At 39.1% G+C, this 17955-nt stretch overlaps 1 protein-coding gene across 1 annotated transcript in view; it reads left to right on the top strand.

Moving 5' to 3' along the window:
* Positions 1 to 17955, top strand: part of LOC127212667 (adhesion G protein-coupled receptor E4-like) — a 47025-nt gene that overhangs the window by 3936 nt on the left and 25134 nt on the right. The window contains exons 2-9 of the mRNA XM_051172751.1: positions 3510 to 3600; positions 6951 to 7001; positions 7750 to 7872; positions 9426 to 9578; positions 12341 to 12381; positions 12794 to 12923; positions 13896 to 13997; positions 15411 to 15595. Coding sequence (XP_051028708.1) covers positions 3549 to 3600; positions 6951 to 7001; positions 7750 to 7872; positions 9426 to 9578; positions 12341 to 12381; positions 12794 to 12923; positions 13896 to 13997; positions 15411 to 15595 — 837 coding nt within the window. The 5' untranslated portion in view covers positions 3510 to 3548. The remainder of the gene's footprint in view (positions 1 to 3509; positions 3601 to 6950; positions 7002 to 7749; positions 7873 to 9425; positions 9579 to 12340; positions 12382 to 12793; positions 12924 to 13895; positions 13998 to 15410; positions 15596 to 17955) is intronic.

The following is a 17955-nucleotide window of genomic DNA, read 5'->3' as shown; positions in this document are numbered from 1 at the left end:
TATTCACTCTAAGCAATAGCTCAATAGTGGTGGCAATGGCCAGGGAGCAATCTCATTCATGAGAAGACATTCCCCATGGCGACCTCTGCCACTCAGGCCTCTTTTATCTATATCTGTTTATGTCTAATCTGGCCTCTAGTATATTTCTGCTCTTTGTTTTGTTATTTTTGTGCCTGATTACTGTGTGATTGATAAACCCACTCAGACAAAAGTGAAAGCACAGCAATGGAAGGTTGTTCTCCAAATTGAATGATTCCCAATGATGGCTCCAGCTGCTGAGATGGTCACAACTAGAACACATATTTATTCCTGGTGGTGTGGGTCTCATCAGCTAATAGAACACTCTCAGAGTGACTGTAAAGTGTCCAATACATGAGGCCAACATAACCATTTTCCAACAAAGGGAAATCTTGGCAGACAATTTCTCTCACAAGCCTGCAAAGTAAGCAATAAGACCCTCTTAAATACATCTAATGTTTGCTTACAGAAATCATTAAAATAATGTTAATTATGAAGATCAAACAAAATCCAGACTGAGAACTAACCATTCTGATATCGTTTACCAATGAGTATCAGTGTGAATTTGTCATCTCACCTCTACCCACTCATGACCTTTTTGGTTTTGTAAAAATTCATGCACACACATGTCTAAAGACAATACCCTTGCCAAGATAGCTTCAAAAGTCACCAACTCATAGAAAGTTTTGTTCCCTGTTGCTTCAGGATCCCCACTATCTAGGTATATGAAGAAAATCTGAATAATACCACCTTAAAAGTACTATGTGTCACAAAAAGGACAAGGTATAATTTTAAACACAGACACAAATTCATAAATTCTCTAGAGTAGTCAAATACATCGCCATATAAGGAATGTTAGTGAGTTATCCTAGGAATGCCAATGAATGTATTTCTACCTCCTTTTTGGAAAAGGTGTGGTCTTTAATTTTTGTATTTATTGTTTCAGAATTTTCTACTTGTGCACACAATATGCTTTGATTACATCCGCCTTCCAGTGACTCCTTCAAGACCCTCCCTTTCATTGACCCCCGCAAACTTCATACCCTTTCTTCTGTTGCACCTAATTTTCCATGGTTATAAAGAATTGGTTACACCTAATTTTCCATGTTTATAAAGCCACCCACGGATAACTATTGAGATGTAACAAGAATAAATTAATAAAAATAAATAAATAAAACACACACACACACACACATACACACAAAATAAAGCCACCCACAATCTACCAGTGGCCACATTCCCGAAGAAAAATACCTCCCCTACTTACCTAGAAGGCATGAATTACACGCATAAGCAGAAGCCAGAAGAGGCTATTGGATTACTTCTCTCACTTCCAACTTTACTCTTTTGTGAAAAGATCCCAAGCCAAAGTGGGAACTTGCAAATTTGTCTAGAGTAACTGGTCAGATGTATAGACTTTTCTCTACCTTCCAGTGCTTGGGTTAGATGCATGAGCAGCTGTCACATATTTTTAGATAGATGTTAGAAAATTCCAACTCAGCTCAGCTCCTTATGGTTGCACATGAAGCACTCTTATCCAGAGTGTCATGTCCTCAGTTCCAGAATGTATACTTTTTGGAATGGAAAAAAAAAACCCATGAAATTAAGAATTAAAAATAGAATATTGACTATGAATGCTGAGTTGGCATGGTTAAAGAAATGAGATAGTATTTAAAGAGTTTAAAATTCAGACATTTCAGATACTAAAAAATAAAGTTGTAAGGTTTTATGGGAAGGTATGGTGACTGCAGTTAATTATAATACATTGTAAATCCCCAAGTAACTACAAAAATAGCTAACTGAAATTGTAGAATACAGCACACTGTGAAGCAACAAGTGCTTTTTGTTTCACATTATTTCACAATGCACTGTCATATGTAAACCAAAATGGACATGATTGCTATTGAAAACTTTAAAAGCCATAGTGACAGTGAGTGTAAGAACAACTTTACTATGGGACTATCTCTGAGTGCACTAGATTTTAATTGCTAGGAGAATTAAGCTACACTGAATGCCAATTCATTTTCCAAATTTTAAATTTTTTTTCTAATTTATTCACATTACATCCTGATTGTTACACTCTTGCTCATATCCTCCCATCCCCACCCCTTACTTCTTCCCCCCTATTCCCTTGCCCTAGTTCACTGATGGGGGGGGGGTCCTCCTCCCCTATCATCTGAACTCAGCCTATAAAATGTCATTAGGATAGCCTGCATCTTCTTCCTCCCCTGGCAACGCCACACCTCCAAGGCTAAGTGATTAAATCATGAGTACCAGAGTCCATGTCAGAAGTTGTCCCTGCTCCCCTTATTAGAGGATCCAAGTGGAGAATGAGCTGTCCATCAGCTATATCTGAACAGGGTGTCTGGGTTCTTTGTGTGCATTGTCCTGGGGTTGGTGCATCAGTTTGTGTAGGTCCTTCTAGGTCCAGGATATTTTTGGCTTTGATGGTCTCTTGTGGAGCTCCTGTACTCTCTGGAACCTTCTGTCCCACCACTTTTCAGTACAATTCTCAGTTCTCTGCCCAGAGTTTGGCTGTGGGTCTTAGAATCTGTTTTGATCCCCTGCTGGGTGGAGTCTTTCAGAGGACATCTATGCTGGGATAATATCCACTTATAAGTGAGTATATGCCATGAATGTCTTTCTGGGTTTGGGTCACCCAACACAGGATGACCATTTTTTAGTTCTATCCATTTGCTGCAAATTTCATGATTTGTTGTAAATGTACCACAATTTCTGTACCCACCCTTCAGTTGAGAGACATCTAGGTTGTTTCCAGATTCTGGCTATTATGAATAAAGCTGCTATGAATATAGCTGAGTAAACATCCTTTTATGGCGGAGCATCTTTCAGGCATATGCCCAGGAGTGGTATAGTTGGGTCTTGGTGTAAAGCTGTTTTCTATTTTATGAGAAAGTGCCACCTTGATTTCCAAAGTAGTTGAACAAGTTTGCACTCCTACCAGCAATGGAGGAGTGTTCCCCTTTTTCCACATCCTCACCAGCACGTGCTGTCACTTGAGTTTTTGATCTTAGCCATTTTGACGGATGTAAGATGGAATCTCAGAGTCATTTTGATTTGCATTTATCTGATGACTAAGGATGTTTAGCATTTCTTTAAGTGCTTTTCGGCCATGAAATATTCCTCTGTTGAGAATTCTGTTTATCTCTGTACCCCATTTTTTAATTGGGTTATTTGGCTTGTTGCTGTTTAGTTTCTTGACTTCTTTACATATTTTGGACATTAGCCCTCTGTTGGATGTAGAGTAGGACGGTCTCCTCTGATGTGAATTCTTGGCTGTCTATTGAAGAGTCGGCATGCTTGCACCAGTCTACCATACTCTGGTAATCTTTGCTGTGTATTTAGTTTGAGATGGGTTGCCATATGCAATTATGGAAATATGTAGATGTCAATGGGTTTTGTTTGCATTGTTTATCATCTTAGTTTTCTGACCAGCAGGAGATGATATTTCAAAGGTTCATTCATTTCAGGAACTCTCAACCAGACTTTTTGGAGAGATTCTCAAATCTATGATGGTAGAAACTGGAAATGTGGGAAGCAGGTGCCTGCTGAATGCCACAGGTAAGTGTAACGCGGTTCTTTAATCTCCCTATGGTTTTTCAATTGTAACATTTCTTACCCAGAGTTGGAGTTTCTCCAGCAACAGGTCATGTGACTGTGTTATAAAATCTCTGTGCAGAATTTCCTAGGTTGAGATTCCTTGTGCAGTACTTATAGGTACCAGACAAAACAGAAATCTACAGTGAACAAAACCAAACCAAAGACTCATCAGAAGCTGACGTTTTACACAGAGAAGCAAACTTTCAGATAAGTTCACAAATTTATGTGAAAATAGACATCCATTAAACTTCAGAATGAACTAAAAGGCAATAGCAATAGTAAAAGAGCCTTCAGTGTTTAAAACTATACAAAGTTTTCTTCTTAGGCCTGAGATGAAAAAGTGATACATTGTACATTGCAGTTAAAGACATTTTTTTTCTTTGTATCTCCCTTGTCTTCCCAATTTAGACCTGTTTATTTCCTGTCATTGCTCTACTTCTGAATTTTCTTTTTATAGAAGGAGGCAGAAGAGATCAGGGATGTGATTTTGAGTAGTAATAACAACATTAAGCATCATGTAATGATGGAAGCCAATTTCACCTACTTGGTTTGTGCTACCATTTTTTTTTTTTTAGTAACATCATAATCAGGAAATTTTAGACACATATTTTAAAGAATCTTTGCCAGTTTGGGATTTCATCTTAATCCTCTTTTTGCATTGGGAGATGGCTCCGTGGTTAAGAACACTGGCTTCTCTTTCAGAGGACCTGATTTTTGTTTCCAGTATCAAGTCAGAACTACCCGTAACTCCAGTTCCAGGGATTTGACACCTTCTGGCCCCCTTCATACGTGTGGCACAGATACATATATAGAATTAAATCTTAAATCATTTTCAAAACATTTTGAGACAACATAATTTTACGTATTCCACACATGGAAGGACTGAATTATGGGCATCAATAGTTTTGTCTACTTTTTTATTTTCATAAAGCTGCATAGGTCTCCAGCATTATCTCAAAATATAAGTATAGGATAAGAATCATGGTAAAGGATGTGTAGAATTAGTTAGTGAAAGGATGCCAAGAAACAGGAAAAGAAAGTGGTGTTTGCTACCAATGAATGTGCAAAAAGTCGATGAGCATATATTGATAGCTAAAAACCCAACAGGAGACACAGTTTTTTTTCCCCAAATATTTATGGTGTGCCTCCTGATGGTTGCAAACTAATGCCCTTTCATATGTGGGGTTATTAAGTCATCTGCATATATAGAAAGTCCATTTAGGGCAGGCTAAGGTGAACCTTCCACTATTCGCTACAAATTGACCACCAGTCAGGTCTGCACATGGAGAATTATTTCTCAGCATGCTACAATGTCCTAGTTCTGTACATGCCTCTGTTGTGAATTTTTTTTTATCTTTGTGGCAACAAAATGATCTATACTGCCTTTGGGGTTCTGTTATCTGGAATTGCATGGTATAAAGAAGGATATTTATCTCTCATGACATCTATGAAGTGGTGTGTGAGGCTTTTTCTAGCAACTAGAGGGTATGAGGTCCAACATGCATGGTCAGTGCTTTTCTACTTTTCACTTGGATTTCTGAGAATGTCAACATCAGTGCAGGTTAAATGTCCCCTGTAAACACTATTCCAGCCACCCACATGTAGCGCTTGAGCACAAGGAATACGTTAAATTTGAGTGACGACGTAGCACTTTTTTTGAAACATGTACTACATCAGAGACTCAATGCACACAAAATAATGTAGTATATTTAAAATGATCAGTTATAGCAACATGTGTTTTTCTAATTACACATGCGTGTGCAATAGGATGCCAATTTTTAAAACCTTGCGGACTACATAAAATACATTATTTAAACCAGCTTCACCTTCTTGTGAAACTCTGTACTCTTTGCAGGGCAAACATGTGGGTTCTTCTGCGCACATTAACAGCATTAGGTTCCCTATTATTTCTTTATGGAGAGGAGGTTTCACAGGGCATATTTGTTGCCTTTTTCCAAAAGACATATAGGAAATAAAGATTGTCGTATTAGTAATGAAACTCTCTGGTGGCATATTTTCCCCTTAGTTGACTGTGTTCCTGCAAGTAAGACCTCACAGATGCTCCTGGAAATAATCTCAGTTAAACTCCTATTTTCACCAAGGAACACTAAAAGTGCTTCTTTCACTTGTTATTAGATTCTTGTCCTAGTTTGCCTTCTGTTGCTTTGATAAAAAATAAACACCATGACTAAAAGCAAGTTGGGGAGGAACCATTTATGTTAGTTTACCATGTACGAAGAGAAGTCAATGTGAAAACTTAAATCATGAAATAAAGCAAGGATGATGGACAGTGATTCTTATTGGCTTGCTTTCTATGGCTTGTTCAGCCTGCTTTCTTTTTTAAAATATATATTTTATTAATTTATTCATATTACATCTCAATGGTTATCCCATCCCTTGTACCCTCCCATTCCTCCTTCCCTCCCACCTTTCCTCTACTCCTCTCTCCTATGAGTGTGACTGAGGGGTACCTCCTCCCCCTTTATATGCTCATAGGGTATCAAGTCTCTTCTTGGTAGCCTGCTATCCTTCCTCTGAGTGCCACCAGGTCTCCCCATCCAGGGTATGTGGTCAAATATGAGGCACCAGAGTTTGTGTGAAAGTCAGTCCCCACTCTCCACTCAACTGTGGAGAATGCCCTGTCCATTGGCTAGATCTGAGTAGGGGTTCGAATTTTACTGCACGTATTGTCCTTTCAGTCTGCTTTCTTATACAACTCTGGACCACCTTCCCAGGGAGTGGCTCTGCCTATTATGTTCTGGATCCTCCCACATCTATCACAAATCAAGAAAATATCCCACAGTTTTGCCTACTGGCCAGCCTGATGGAGTAATTTATCAGCAAAGATTCCCATCTCCAAGCTATATCATATTTGTATTGAGTTGACATAAATCAACCAGTGTACTTTCTTTTCTGAGAATAATAAAAAGAGACTCAATCAGAAAAGTCAGCCAACACATGCATTATATATAAATATTAGATTTATAATCCTACACAATGTGGGTTTAGAAGCCTGAGCTGGTGAGAGGGACCACTGAATATAGAATGGAGATTCTGGGTGTGGCATTTTTATGCAAGCCTTGGAGGAACAGTTGACTTCACTGCTGGGGTCACAGCTGTAATAGGATGTATGTTTTACTCTTGAGTATTTTCAGGCTCCTCACAATCCACCATGATAACTGCTGTGAACTAATATGCATAAGGGTAGGAGTCTCATTCATATGGCAAACAAAGCCTATAAAACTTCAAAGAGAGAGAGCTAGAACTCCAAAGGAACCCAACTCGAGTATTTCCTCTTCTTTCTCTTTCAGCTCTTGGTGTCCTGCTGGTCTGGTTGATATTACAAATGCAGAATACTTCAGGTGAGTCTATTCATTGTTAAGTTCAAGAGCAACGATAGTGTGATATGGTCTGTTATTCTCTGAAAGTAAAGTGTTCACTAGTACCTGTAAAACTTTTTATGATTTTTATATCCTAAGCACAACTGCCCTATTTCTAACATCTTCATAATAATTGTTTATATCACTACATAGCTGAGCAATTATACATATGATTACATTTGACACTCATGATACCATGATGAAGAATACAGTATAACTATAAGGAAGACAAAAATCCACATAAGATTCTTGGTTCTCCAAAGGAGGAGCTGGGTCCAAATCACAGAACTGTCAGACAGTAGCCTCTACTCTTTTCCCTAACCTTTGTAATTGCTGGTGTTGTGATGCATATTTTGAACTCAGGTCATCACACAAATCAAACTTATGTTAAGCATACACACATTTACAAGTGAGACATCTCCTCAACTCCTGAAGCTGAATCTTTTATATACTCATTCCTGTCAGTTATTGAGTTAATGAGCCATTCCTGATGGGAAGGCATTCCTAACTTGTGCTGTGTTGTGCAATAAAGTCTTGGCCAGTGAAAATTCCCAGAAAAGTTATCATAATGTCTCCCAAGTGAAATTTCACAGTTTGGATAATAGATATTTATGGAAGCATGTGGATATGGAAAGATATCTTAAGTATTTTACTCAGCAGTGGGGTGGATATAAAAAGAGATCTTTCAAAGAACATGAGAAGATGCATGAATGTGTTCTGTTTCCCGCAGCTTCCTGCCCCCAGTGTAACGAAAATGCCGTCTGCTTCAACAGTACCCACTGTGTTTGTAAAGATGGATTCTGGACAGGGCCTAAAAGCGGAATGATAATTGAGCCCCATGGGAAATGTGAAGGTAAAAAAAAAAAGTCTGCCCTCATATACACTCTTTTGTGATTAACACCATGGGCAACCTGGTGAGTAAATGGATCCTTCATCTTACAGTTCGAGGTGGCATTCTATTACAGACAGAAGTCAGGGCATGAACTCAAGGCAGCAAACTGGAGACGGAGACTAAAGCAGAAACCCTGGAGGAGTGCTGCTTACTGGCTTGTTCTTGATAGCTTACTCAGTCTGGTTACTTGAAGAATAATGTTCTCCATAGTCTCAGATACTTGCTTGGCTTTCAGTTGGTGAAAATGTTTGAGAAGGATTAGGAGGTGTGCGCTTGTTGAAAAATGTATGCCCATGAGGATAGGTTATGAGGTTTTAAAAGCCCACATCTCCATCTCTCCATCTCCCCAGTTAGCACTGTCTTTACTTTCTGCCTGGGGACCATATGAGGCATAATCTCTTAGCTACTGCCCCAGCACCATGCATATTTGCATTCTGACACGCCTCCTGCCCAGAATTAAATGCTTTCTTTCATATATTGTTTTTGTCATAGTGTCTCTTTGCAACAATAGAGCAGTCTTGTGGCAGCAGCACTTTTCCAACAAGAGTCCTTATTTAAAAATGACGCTTCCTTGTGCTAAGTTGACAAAAAACTAAGTGCCACAGTTTTACTTTTATCTTTACAAAAAAATTCATAATAACCATCATTAAACATTGAAAAGTTGAGTAGCCCTCATAGATCCTTAGAAGAAGCACTGATAGAATAAAAATATTAATCAAGTGTACTTCTGTTATATTCTTTGGACAGACAGGCATCATGTGGTTCTTTGGCTCAAGAAATCTTTGATCTGTGTGCCTATTTATTAGTTTCATTTCTGTTGTGACAAAATACCCTGAAACAAACAACTTAGTGGAACAAAGTTTTGTCTGCACATAATAGCAGCTTACAGTCTATCACTGTAGGGAAATCAAGGTGGGAGAAATGTTACATATCTACCCACAGCCACAGTCATGAACAGAGACAGAATGAATAAATGCGAATGGAATAGGTATGAGAAGGTGAGGGGAGAAAGGGAGGGTGCGACTGGGAGGAGAGGATGGAGCTCAAAATGATTAGGTTGTAAAATGAATTAAAAAAAATATCTCCCTTGTCTCTTGCATTCTCAACTCGCCCTTCCTCCCCCCCCCCCCCCCGCCCGCCCTGGCGTGGGAGTACTGGTCAACCTGGCCTCTGGGGAGAGGGACGGGGGGGGGGGGTGGGTGGGCGACCCCCACCTCCGCGTAGGAGGGCGGGGAGCGGGAAGGCGCGAGCGAGTGGGGCGTGGACAGGACTGGGCCCGCCACGCTGAGGAAGGAATGATAAACACACAGACAGAATCAACAATATTCAAATGACATAATAAAAATAGCTATCGAGGGAGAAATGTCATTTTTGTCATACTGATTTAGCCTAACTTTGAACAAAGGATATTGTTTTATAAATTTACAAATAAAGTCAGGCAGGAGAGACTCTATAGGCAGGAGAAAGGTACAGCCTTATGAAAATAAAAACAAGTAATTTCTCTTGATTTTCAGATATTAATGAGTGTCTATTGGAGAAATCGGTGTGCAAAGATACATCATACTGTAAAAATAAAATTGGCACTTACATATGCAGGTGTATAGTAGGACATCCTTTATTAAACTGGATAGCTCGTATTTTTCATATTGATCATCCCGATTGTTATGGTAAGTTTATTCATGTATTTTTTTAATTATGCAAAAGGAGGTGGATTGGTAGACCTTGGGACAGCTATGCTACTGTTTGTTGAAGTCCTAGTTATTTTTACATTTTCACCCCTCATCGTTTTGTTGTATTTGCTCTTTTGCAATGCAATGACACCTAATTCATGGAACCAAATGGTATTCCAAACAGACACCTTCCAAATCAGTCTCCAGTTCAGGGCTTTTCCTCTGATCTCCAGAAGAACAGCTGTTAAGTTTTCGGAACTTCACAGCATCTTTATTTTTGCCCCGATACCAAATTCAGTCCATATGCCAATATGTACTCACAGTAAACTCCTAGATCTTCCCGCATGTGCAACTTCATTTTACAGCAATGACAAGCCAACTTTTCAAGATCAGGGTTGCATTTTAATGCTCGGGCCACGTACAAAAATCACACACACACACACTGATGCTGCATAAAGATGCAGCGCTTCCATTTGCACACTGATTTTAGTACAAAATTTATTTTTTTTAAAAAAAGATTATTTCACTTTTTTCACGCAGTAATGTTTGATGTTTTCCTCCCCCCTCATTCCTTCAGGTCATTCCCTCTTTTCTCCCTACTGAACTTCAAATTCTCCTTGTCTCTGTCTCTTCTCTGTCTCTCTCTCTATCTTTCTCTGTCTCTTTTTTCTCTTTCATCTTCTCTCTCTCTCTCTCTCTCTCTCTCTCTCTCTCTCTCTCTCTCTCCAAAAACTAATAAAACAGAACAAAACCCAAGAATACAAAATATACACAAACCACACAAATGAAACAAAAATCTCTCTCACACAAAATTTCGTAGCCTGTTTTCTATACTAGAACATAGTTGTGATATGAATTGATATTCCTTGTAGGAATCAATTGTATATAGCTTCTTGGATAGTGTTGGGAATTTATGTCTATTGCGCTGTTTTAGTACGGGTATCCTCTTTTTGACATAAGAATTTCGGCCTGAGTTTAAGATAAACTGGGTTATCTATAAATAGGAATAACAGAAGAACCTACTATACTCCCTACACTTCGCTAAATAACATGTTATCCAAGAATTTAGTAGAATAAAACATGAAATAAATCTACCTTTCCACGATTTCTGTGATTAGATATCTAGGCTTGGGTTAGTGGCTATATCTGCATCTGAGTCTCTTGTATTCAATCAAGATCATTCTTAAAGATAAACTTTCATTTGGATCCTGAAACTGAGGCAGGGCTTGCTACTATGATTACTCACACAGCTGCTGACAAAACAGTTTGGTATTTGCTTTGTTTTTAATGTCTTTGTTTTTAGGCATGGTATTGATAGGTAACCCAGTTTACCCTGGAATTTATGACTCTTCTCCACAGCATCATATTCAGATTCAAGCATTCTTCAACATGTCTGGCTTTATTTTCATAAAAAGATTTTCTTCTAGACTGGAAATACTGTAAACTAATGTGCTTGGTTTTTCATTAGCATAAACCCAGGTGCCATTATACTCTGTTTAGTTTTGAACAGCTACTCAAATGCTACTTTTCTTTTCTTGTTTTCATATTTTATTTAGTTTTAATCTATGTGCATTGGTGTGAAAGTGTCAGATCTTGGAGTTACAGACAGTTGTGAGCTGCCATGTCGGGTGCTAGGAATCGAACCCGGGTCCTTTGGAAGAGCAGGCAGTGCTCTTAACCACTGAGCCATCTCTCCAGCCACTCAAATGCTACTTTTCACTTAATTATTGAACTGGCAGATTCTCTATGGTGTAAAATTTCCTTTGGAAATGAGCGAACATCTATTTACTTGAGATAGGGCACCAATGGCAGGCAAGAGAAATGGCAGTACGCATGTAGCCCTTACTCCAATTATTCGGGGCCCACATCATGTTCATGCTTTACAACTGTTACATGTGTGTAGGGGGGGTCTTTGGTTGGTGGTTCAGTTTCTATGATTCCCTCATGGGCCCAGGCTAGTTTACTCTGTAGGTTCTCTTGTGGTATCCTTGACCCCTCCAAATCTCTCAATCCTTTCCTCTCAGTCTTCCAAAACACTCTCCAAGCGTGGCTGTAAGACTGTGGTGTTTCCATCAGATGCTGGACAAAGATTCTCAGAAGACAGTCATGCTAGGCTCCTGTCTGCAAGCATAGTTGAGTACCATTTTGTTAATGTCAGGGGTTTGCTCTCTCCAGCAGGGAATGCTTCAATTCAGATGAGGTAGCTTCACAGCAACAGCACTGTTTTTCTTATATGATTTTAATACAGTAAAAGCATCTCCTAGACCACACAGAGCAAATACACCAAGGTAGTAGCAGGGCTTGGGATTAAGGAAGGATTTAGTGAGAGGTAGGAAATGACACAAGAGAAAACTAGCAGGGAATATGAACGAGAACCATTTGCAAATGTGCTATAAGAAAAGTAACTCAAAAATTTAGGTGTTGAGTACATTTCCAGCTTTTAAAAATGCGTTTACTTATTTTGAGTATTTATTCTGAAAACACATCTTTGAGAACTTATTTGAGAATACATTCTTATCACATTTTCTCCTCTCCCAATTTCTTTTTTGATTCTTTACTCTCCTTACCTGTGAAACTTTATGTTCTTTTCCTTCTGAGAAATACCATAATCAAGCAAATAAACAGCAACAAAGATAACTAATAACAAAAAAGGGCTTTAAAGCAATCAGAGAATGAACTAACCTGAGGATGACTGGAAGACGAAAGCTAACCAGATGTTGCCTTTCCCATACCTTACTTCAATATAATTTTTTTTCTAGTGAACTACAGAGATGACATCAGATCAAAGTCATGTATGTTGGTGAGTAGAACAATGTCTTGGTTTGGGAACCATCTAGTCCGTCTTGCCGTTTAATTCTCTCCCTTAAGTACTACATCAGCTCCCTATGGATTTTACAATAGAATACTTCCCATCCACAGTCTACTTAGTCCTCTGTTCCATGTAAATCTGGATATATGTGAGTAGAAATTTTGTTGTCATGAGAATAAACTCCAATAATATGCTCATGGAAACAGAGAGACCCTAGGGTGCATATATGATACTTCAGCTGCTAGGCAGAGACTTGTATTAGATATCAAAATGCATCGCTCATCCAAATAGTGTGCTGACTAATACTGTTGGCTTCTGGAACCAGTCAGCAAAACTTACTCACATGCCTTCTTCCTCAAGGTTTGATAAGAATCCAAATTAATTAATGATATTTGTTTGAAAGGGTGTACTTAGTGAATGTAAAACGAAAGAGGACATTGCAAAACAGGCTACCATATTTCTTCACCAAGTGGAACTCCACATACTGAATGAAGCCTCACCAAGAAAGGGTGAAAATTCTACATGGGATATAGGTAAGAAATACCAAGTTGACTTATTACAATGCCATAAAGGAAAGTAGGACCCAGTACGCTCATGGCCTATGAAGGATAGAAGCTATTATTTCCCAAGATTTAAGGCTTAATATATGAACATCCTGCATGAGTAACAATCTCTACTCACAAGAAAGAACCAGGTATGGGTTAATCATATTTAATCACTATTATAGAATACATGATCATATCCGCTTTAAGTATAAAATATTTGTTGTAGCTGGTGTGGGAGGTATTGGGTTCACAGTTTTACTTTTGGCTTTGTTGAAAATGAGTCCATGTGCAGTGAGACAAAATACCATGGGTCTACCAAATAGTGAACATAAGAGAGATAGTGCAAGGAATATGATATTAGTTTCAAAGGTAAAGCAAAAGTAGCTTGCCTCCTACAACTCAGTCTACCCCCTAGTTTCTAGAATCATACAGAAATACCATCAATGTGTGAATCAAGGTATAGATAAATACATTGATGATGTTAGAGGCCTCAGAAAGAATCCCCAGAGCCTTGGGTCATAAGGCCCATGATACCTGGTAGGATGTTTACATAATCCCTCTTGTCCCAAGTATATACAGCACAGGGACTTTTTTTTTAGAAGAGGCCCAGGGGAAGGATACATAATACCCTTTGTATTCTTACACATGTTACTGTTGACACACCTCAAACTCCTGTTTTGTCACATAAAGCAACTGATTAATTTAACTCTCAAGGTCTAATCAATTACCTCTCAATAGCCAGAAAACTGAGGACAAACCTTCAGCACTTGGGCCTCATTAAGAGGCATTTCATAGTCAAAGGATGAATGATTAGTGAATAAGTAGCCCTCTAAGTGATTCCTACTTTGTCAGATGGTGAAAAGTATATAAAATAATATTCCCAAATAAAGGAATTATCCAGCACTCAAGGAAGTTTATGGTGATGAGGATGATGTGACAGAGCTCATTTTTTTTTTTCAGTGTATGAAACTAAGAGGTGCAACAAGACGACGTTTCTTGAAGCTGGAAAAAACACAATGAAGATTGACTGTACTAGTGCTTCCAGAGAAAACAAGAACAGAGGTGATATGCTTGAGATAAATATTGCCTCCTGTCAAAGAGATAGGGCCAAGGGGCAGGTACTCACTGTTTCCAAGGGATAGGGACTCTTAAGAAGAGTTAAAAGAAGGATCTTCTTTGACTCATCAGGTATGCCAGGAGATGAATTCGAGGGCTTCTCATAGGGACAATATGTTTTGCAATATACAGTAAAGTAATAACAGAATTGTACATCTATATGTTCTGAGCAAGAACAAGCTTGGCACATTTCATATTATGCTCAGCCGTACTAACACTCAGTGGTGCTAGGCAACCATTGCCTTGACCACCATTGCTTTTGAGATTTGGTTTATAAACACTTTTTAACCCTTCCCAGACTAGCCAATGGTCAGAATATTCTCCACAGTTGAGTGGAGAGTGTGATACGACTTTCTCACGTGTTCTGGTGCCTCACATTTGACCATGTCCCCTGGAGGGGGAGACCTGGTAGCACTCAGAGGAAGGACAGCAAGTAGCCAAGAAGAGACTTGATACCCTATGAGAATATATAGGGGGACGTAATCCCCCTCAGGAACAGTCATAGGGGAGGGGAATAATGGGAAAATGGGGGGGGGGAGGAATGGGAGGATACAAGGGATGGGATAAACATTGAGATGTAACAAGAATAAATTAAAAAAAAAAAAAGAACCTTCAAAACATGAAAAAAAAACAAAAAAACACTTTTTAAAATGCAGCTACTCCTTTGCCCTCTATCTTGGAAAACTCACATTTTTTATTTTTTGAAGTCCATTGTGAATAATTTTATTTATTTATTTATTTCATGACTTTCATGATTTCTATTTTTTATATTTTTTTACATATACATTTATATTATTACACATATATGCAATAAAGTACCCACAGCAAGAAGAACTATTAAACAATCAGGAATTATATAAATGTAATATTCACAGTGTTTTATTTTTGTATTTGTATTTGTACCCTGAATGCAATTGATCTCATGTGGTCTCGGAAGCCTTCTTTCTTATAAAGCCCAGAACAACCACACCAGGAATGCTACCACCCATCATGAGCTGGGCCCTTCCACCTCAATCACTCATTAAGAAAATTCCCTATAGGCTTGCCTATAGTTTATTCTTATGGAGGCATTTTATCAATTGAGACTCCTTCCTTTATAATGAGTCTAGCTTGTGTCAAGTTGACATAAAACTAGGAGGAGCACTGTGTGTGTGTGTGTGTGTGTGTGTGTGTGTGTGTGTGTGTGTGAAATTCAATGCCCAACACCATTTATAGTATGTCGTATATGGAATTTAAGGGATTTCCATGCGTAATTTTAATAAATACATTATGTTTACTTCATGGTCCTCATGTAAGACATTGATGTAACACATGTAAAACATTCTATACTCTCTAGTATGATTTCTTTTACTTTCTCAGATGAGACTTCAGTTGCTTTCATAGCATATAAGTCCCTTGGGAATCGTCTAAATGGAACCTTTTTTAGAAACAGAGAAGGAATTCAAGAAGTGAAATTGAACTCTCTTATTGTTGGTGGTGCCATTCGTTCAGAAATCAAACCTGTCCTTTCTGAACCTGTACTCCTGACTTTACAAAATACTCAGGTGAGCTTATTCTCAAAGTGTCATTTAAAACCAATTTTAAGATTTATTTTTATGTCATATGCTTGGGTGTTTTGCTTGCGTGGACATCTATGCACCTGGGCTTCAAAACAGTTATAGAACAGAATGTGGTTGGTGAGTGTGGACACTTGGTTCTCTGTAAGAGCAGTTGTTCAGCTAAGTGCTGAGAGATCACCCCCTCTGTGAAGTGTTTAGTGGTTCTAATAAAATTTTTAAGGGGAGTGAAATCTAACTGTGATTATTGAGAAGTTAGAGAAATTACAAAAATGTTGAAAAATTTCAATCTTATGTAACTACACTAGTGTTAGGATCCGTATTTTTATATTAAAAGCCAATCAGTGATGGTTCAACAAGGAGGCCGTAGGCCTTTACCTTCTGCTGTGAATGGATTCTGTTAAGAAAACAATGTTTTCAGTTGTGCCCCTAGGTTTAAATGTGTACTCCAGAGCCCGTGGTCACACAGATGATCCTATTTAAGTTCAGTGGCAGGTTAACGTAAAATAAGAGACATTAATGTTGGCAAAGAAATTAGGGAAAGCTAGGGTTAGTTGAGCTTCAAGTGAGATTAAAGGGAGTGAGGTGATAAACTAATAAAAATACACTACATTTGTATGGGATTTTGAAGAGCACATTTAACATGTTAAAGAATGTTTTAAATTTCAAATGTGTGTGTGTGTTGATGAGAATGTTAAAAAAAAAAAAAAGGAGGAATCATTGGGCATTATACTTGAGAATATCCATTAGTCTAGCCATTACAGAAAACAATATAGAACCGATCAAAATGAGAAACAAAACTCTAATGAGATCCATCGATCACCTTACTGCATGCGTCCAAAGGATGGAAAAGTTTTGGAAAGATACTGTACTCCCATGATCACAAACAGCCAAGGAGTAGGGGAAATACCTACATCCATCAAGGCCAGGATATGAAAATAAAATGTGAAAAATATAATAATATATTATATCATTTCTGGTTATATAATATCCAACATACTTATACAAGTAACGTCATATAGACCTAGCAGGGCATAAATTTGAAATAGAACAAGGAGGGGAAATGGGAGTGTTTGCAGAGAGGAAAGGGAAAAGTGATGTATAAGCCGGGCTTCTTTGCAAGAACAGAAAAATTTAAAATGGCAGAAAGCTCTCACCAGGTGTCATCATTAGAGTGACATCATATTTAAACTCTCTGTGGCAATCCCTGATGCATCACCATGATGCCCAGGGAAGACAGGGAGACCTGGAAGTCCAAGTACTTCTTTAGGATCATCCAATTATTGCATGATTACCCAGAATTGTTCATTGTGGGAGCAGGCAATGTGGACTCTAGGCAAAGGCAGCAGATCCATCCACATGCCCCTATGAGGAGTGGCCATGTTGCTGATGGACAAGAACACCATGATGCACAAGGCCATCAGTGGCCACCTAGAAAACAACTTAGCTCTGGAGAAGCTGCTGCCTCATAACCGGGGGAATGTGGCTTTGTGTTCACCGAGGAGGACCCCACAGAGATTACGGACATGCTGCTCATCAATAAGGTGCCAGCTTCTGCTCACGCTGGAGCCATCGCCCCATGTGAGGTCACTGTGCCAGATCAGAACACGGGTCTAGGGCCTGAGAAGACCTCATTCTTCCAGGCTTTGAGCATCGCCATTAAAATCTCCCGAAGAACCACCACTAAAACTCTGAGTGATGTGCAGCTGATGAAAACTGGTGACAAAGTAGGAGCCAGAGAGGCCACGCTGCTGAACGTGCTGAACATCTCCCCCTTCTCTTTGGCCTGCTCGTCCAGCAGGTCTTTGACAATGGCAGCATTTATAACCCTGGAGCGCTGGACACCACAGAACAGAATCTGCACCCTCCTTCCTAGAGGGTGTTAGAAGTATTGCCAGCGTTTGTATGCAGATTGGTTACCCGACTGTTGCCTCGGTGCGACACTCGATCATCAATGCATACCAATTGGTCCTGACTACACCTACCCAACTGCTGAGAAGGTCAAGTCCTTTTGGCTCATCCATCTGCATTTGTGGCTGCAGCCACCACTGCTGCCTTTGCATCTCCAGCCAAGGCTGAAGCCAGGGGAGGAGTCAGAAGAATCAGATGAGGATATAAGGTTTTGTCTCTTTGACTAATCACCTCTCAAAGCAAGCAACTCATCTAGCTTAGTTCGAGAAACAAGGAAACAAGGGATTGTGTCTCTTTAAAAAAAAATGACAGAAATTCTAAGGATCAAGGAGTCAAGGAGTTGATTAACCAATTGTTCATTCCATGAGACTGGATGGTTCAGCAGTCCCATTCTGTGCTGAAGTTCCGGTGATGTCATAGAAAGCGGCAAGGCTTCA

This window comes from Acomys russatus, chromosome 31, assembly GCF_903995435.1.
Source record: "Acomys russatus chromosome 31, mAcoRus1.1, whole genome shotgun sequence".
NCBI lineage: Eukaryota > Metazoa > Chordata > Mammalia > Rodentia > Muridae > Acomys > Acomys russatus.
The sequence above is the reverse complement of the archived record's forward strand: the minus strand, read 5'-3'. Positions and strand labels throughout refer to the sequence as shown.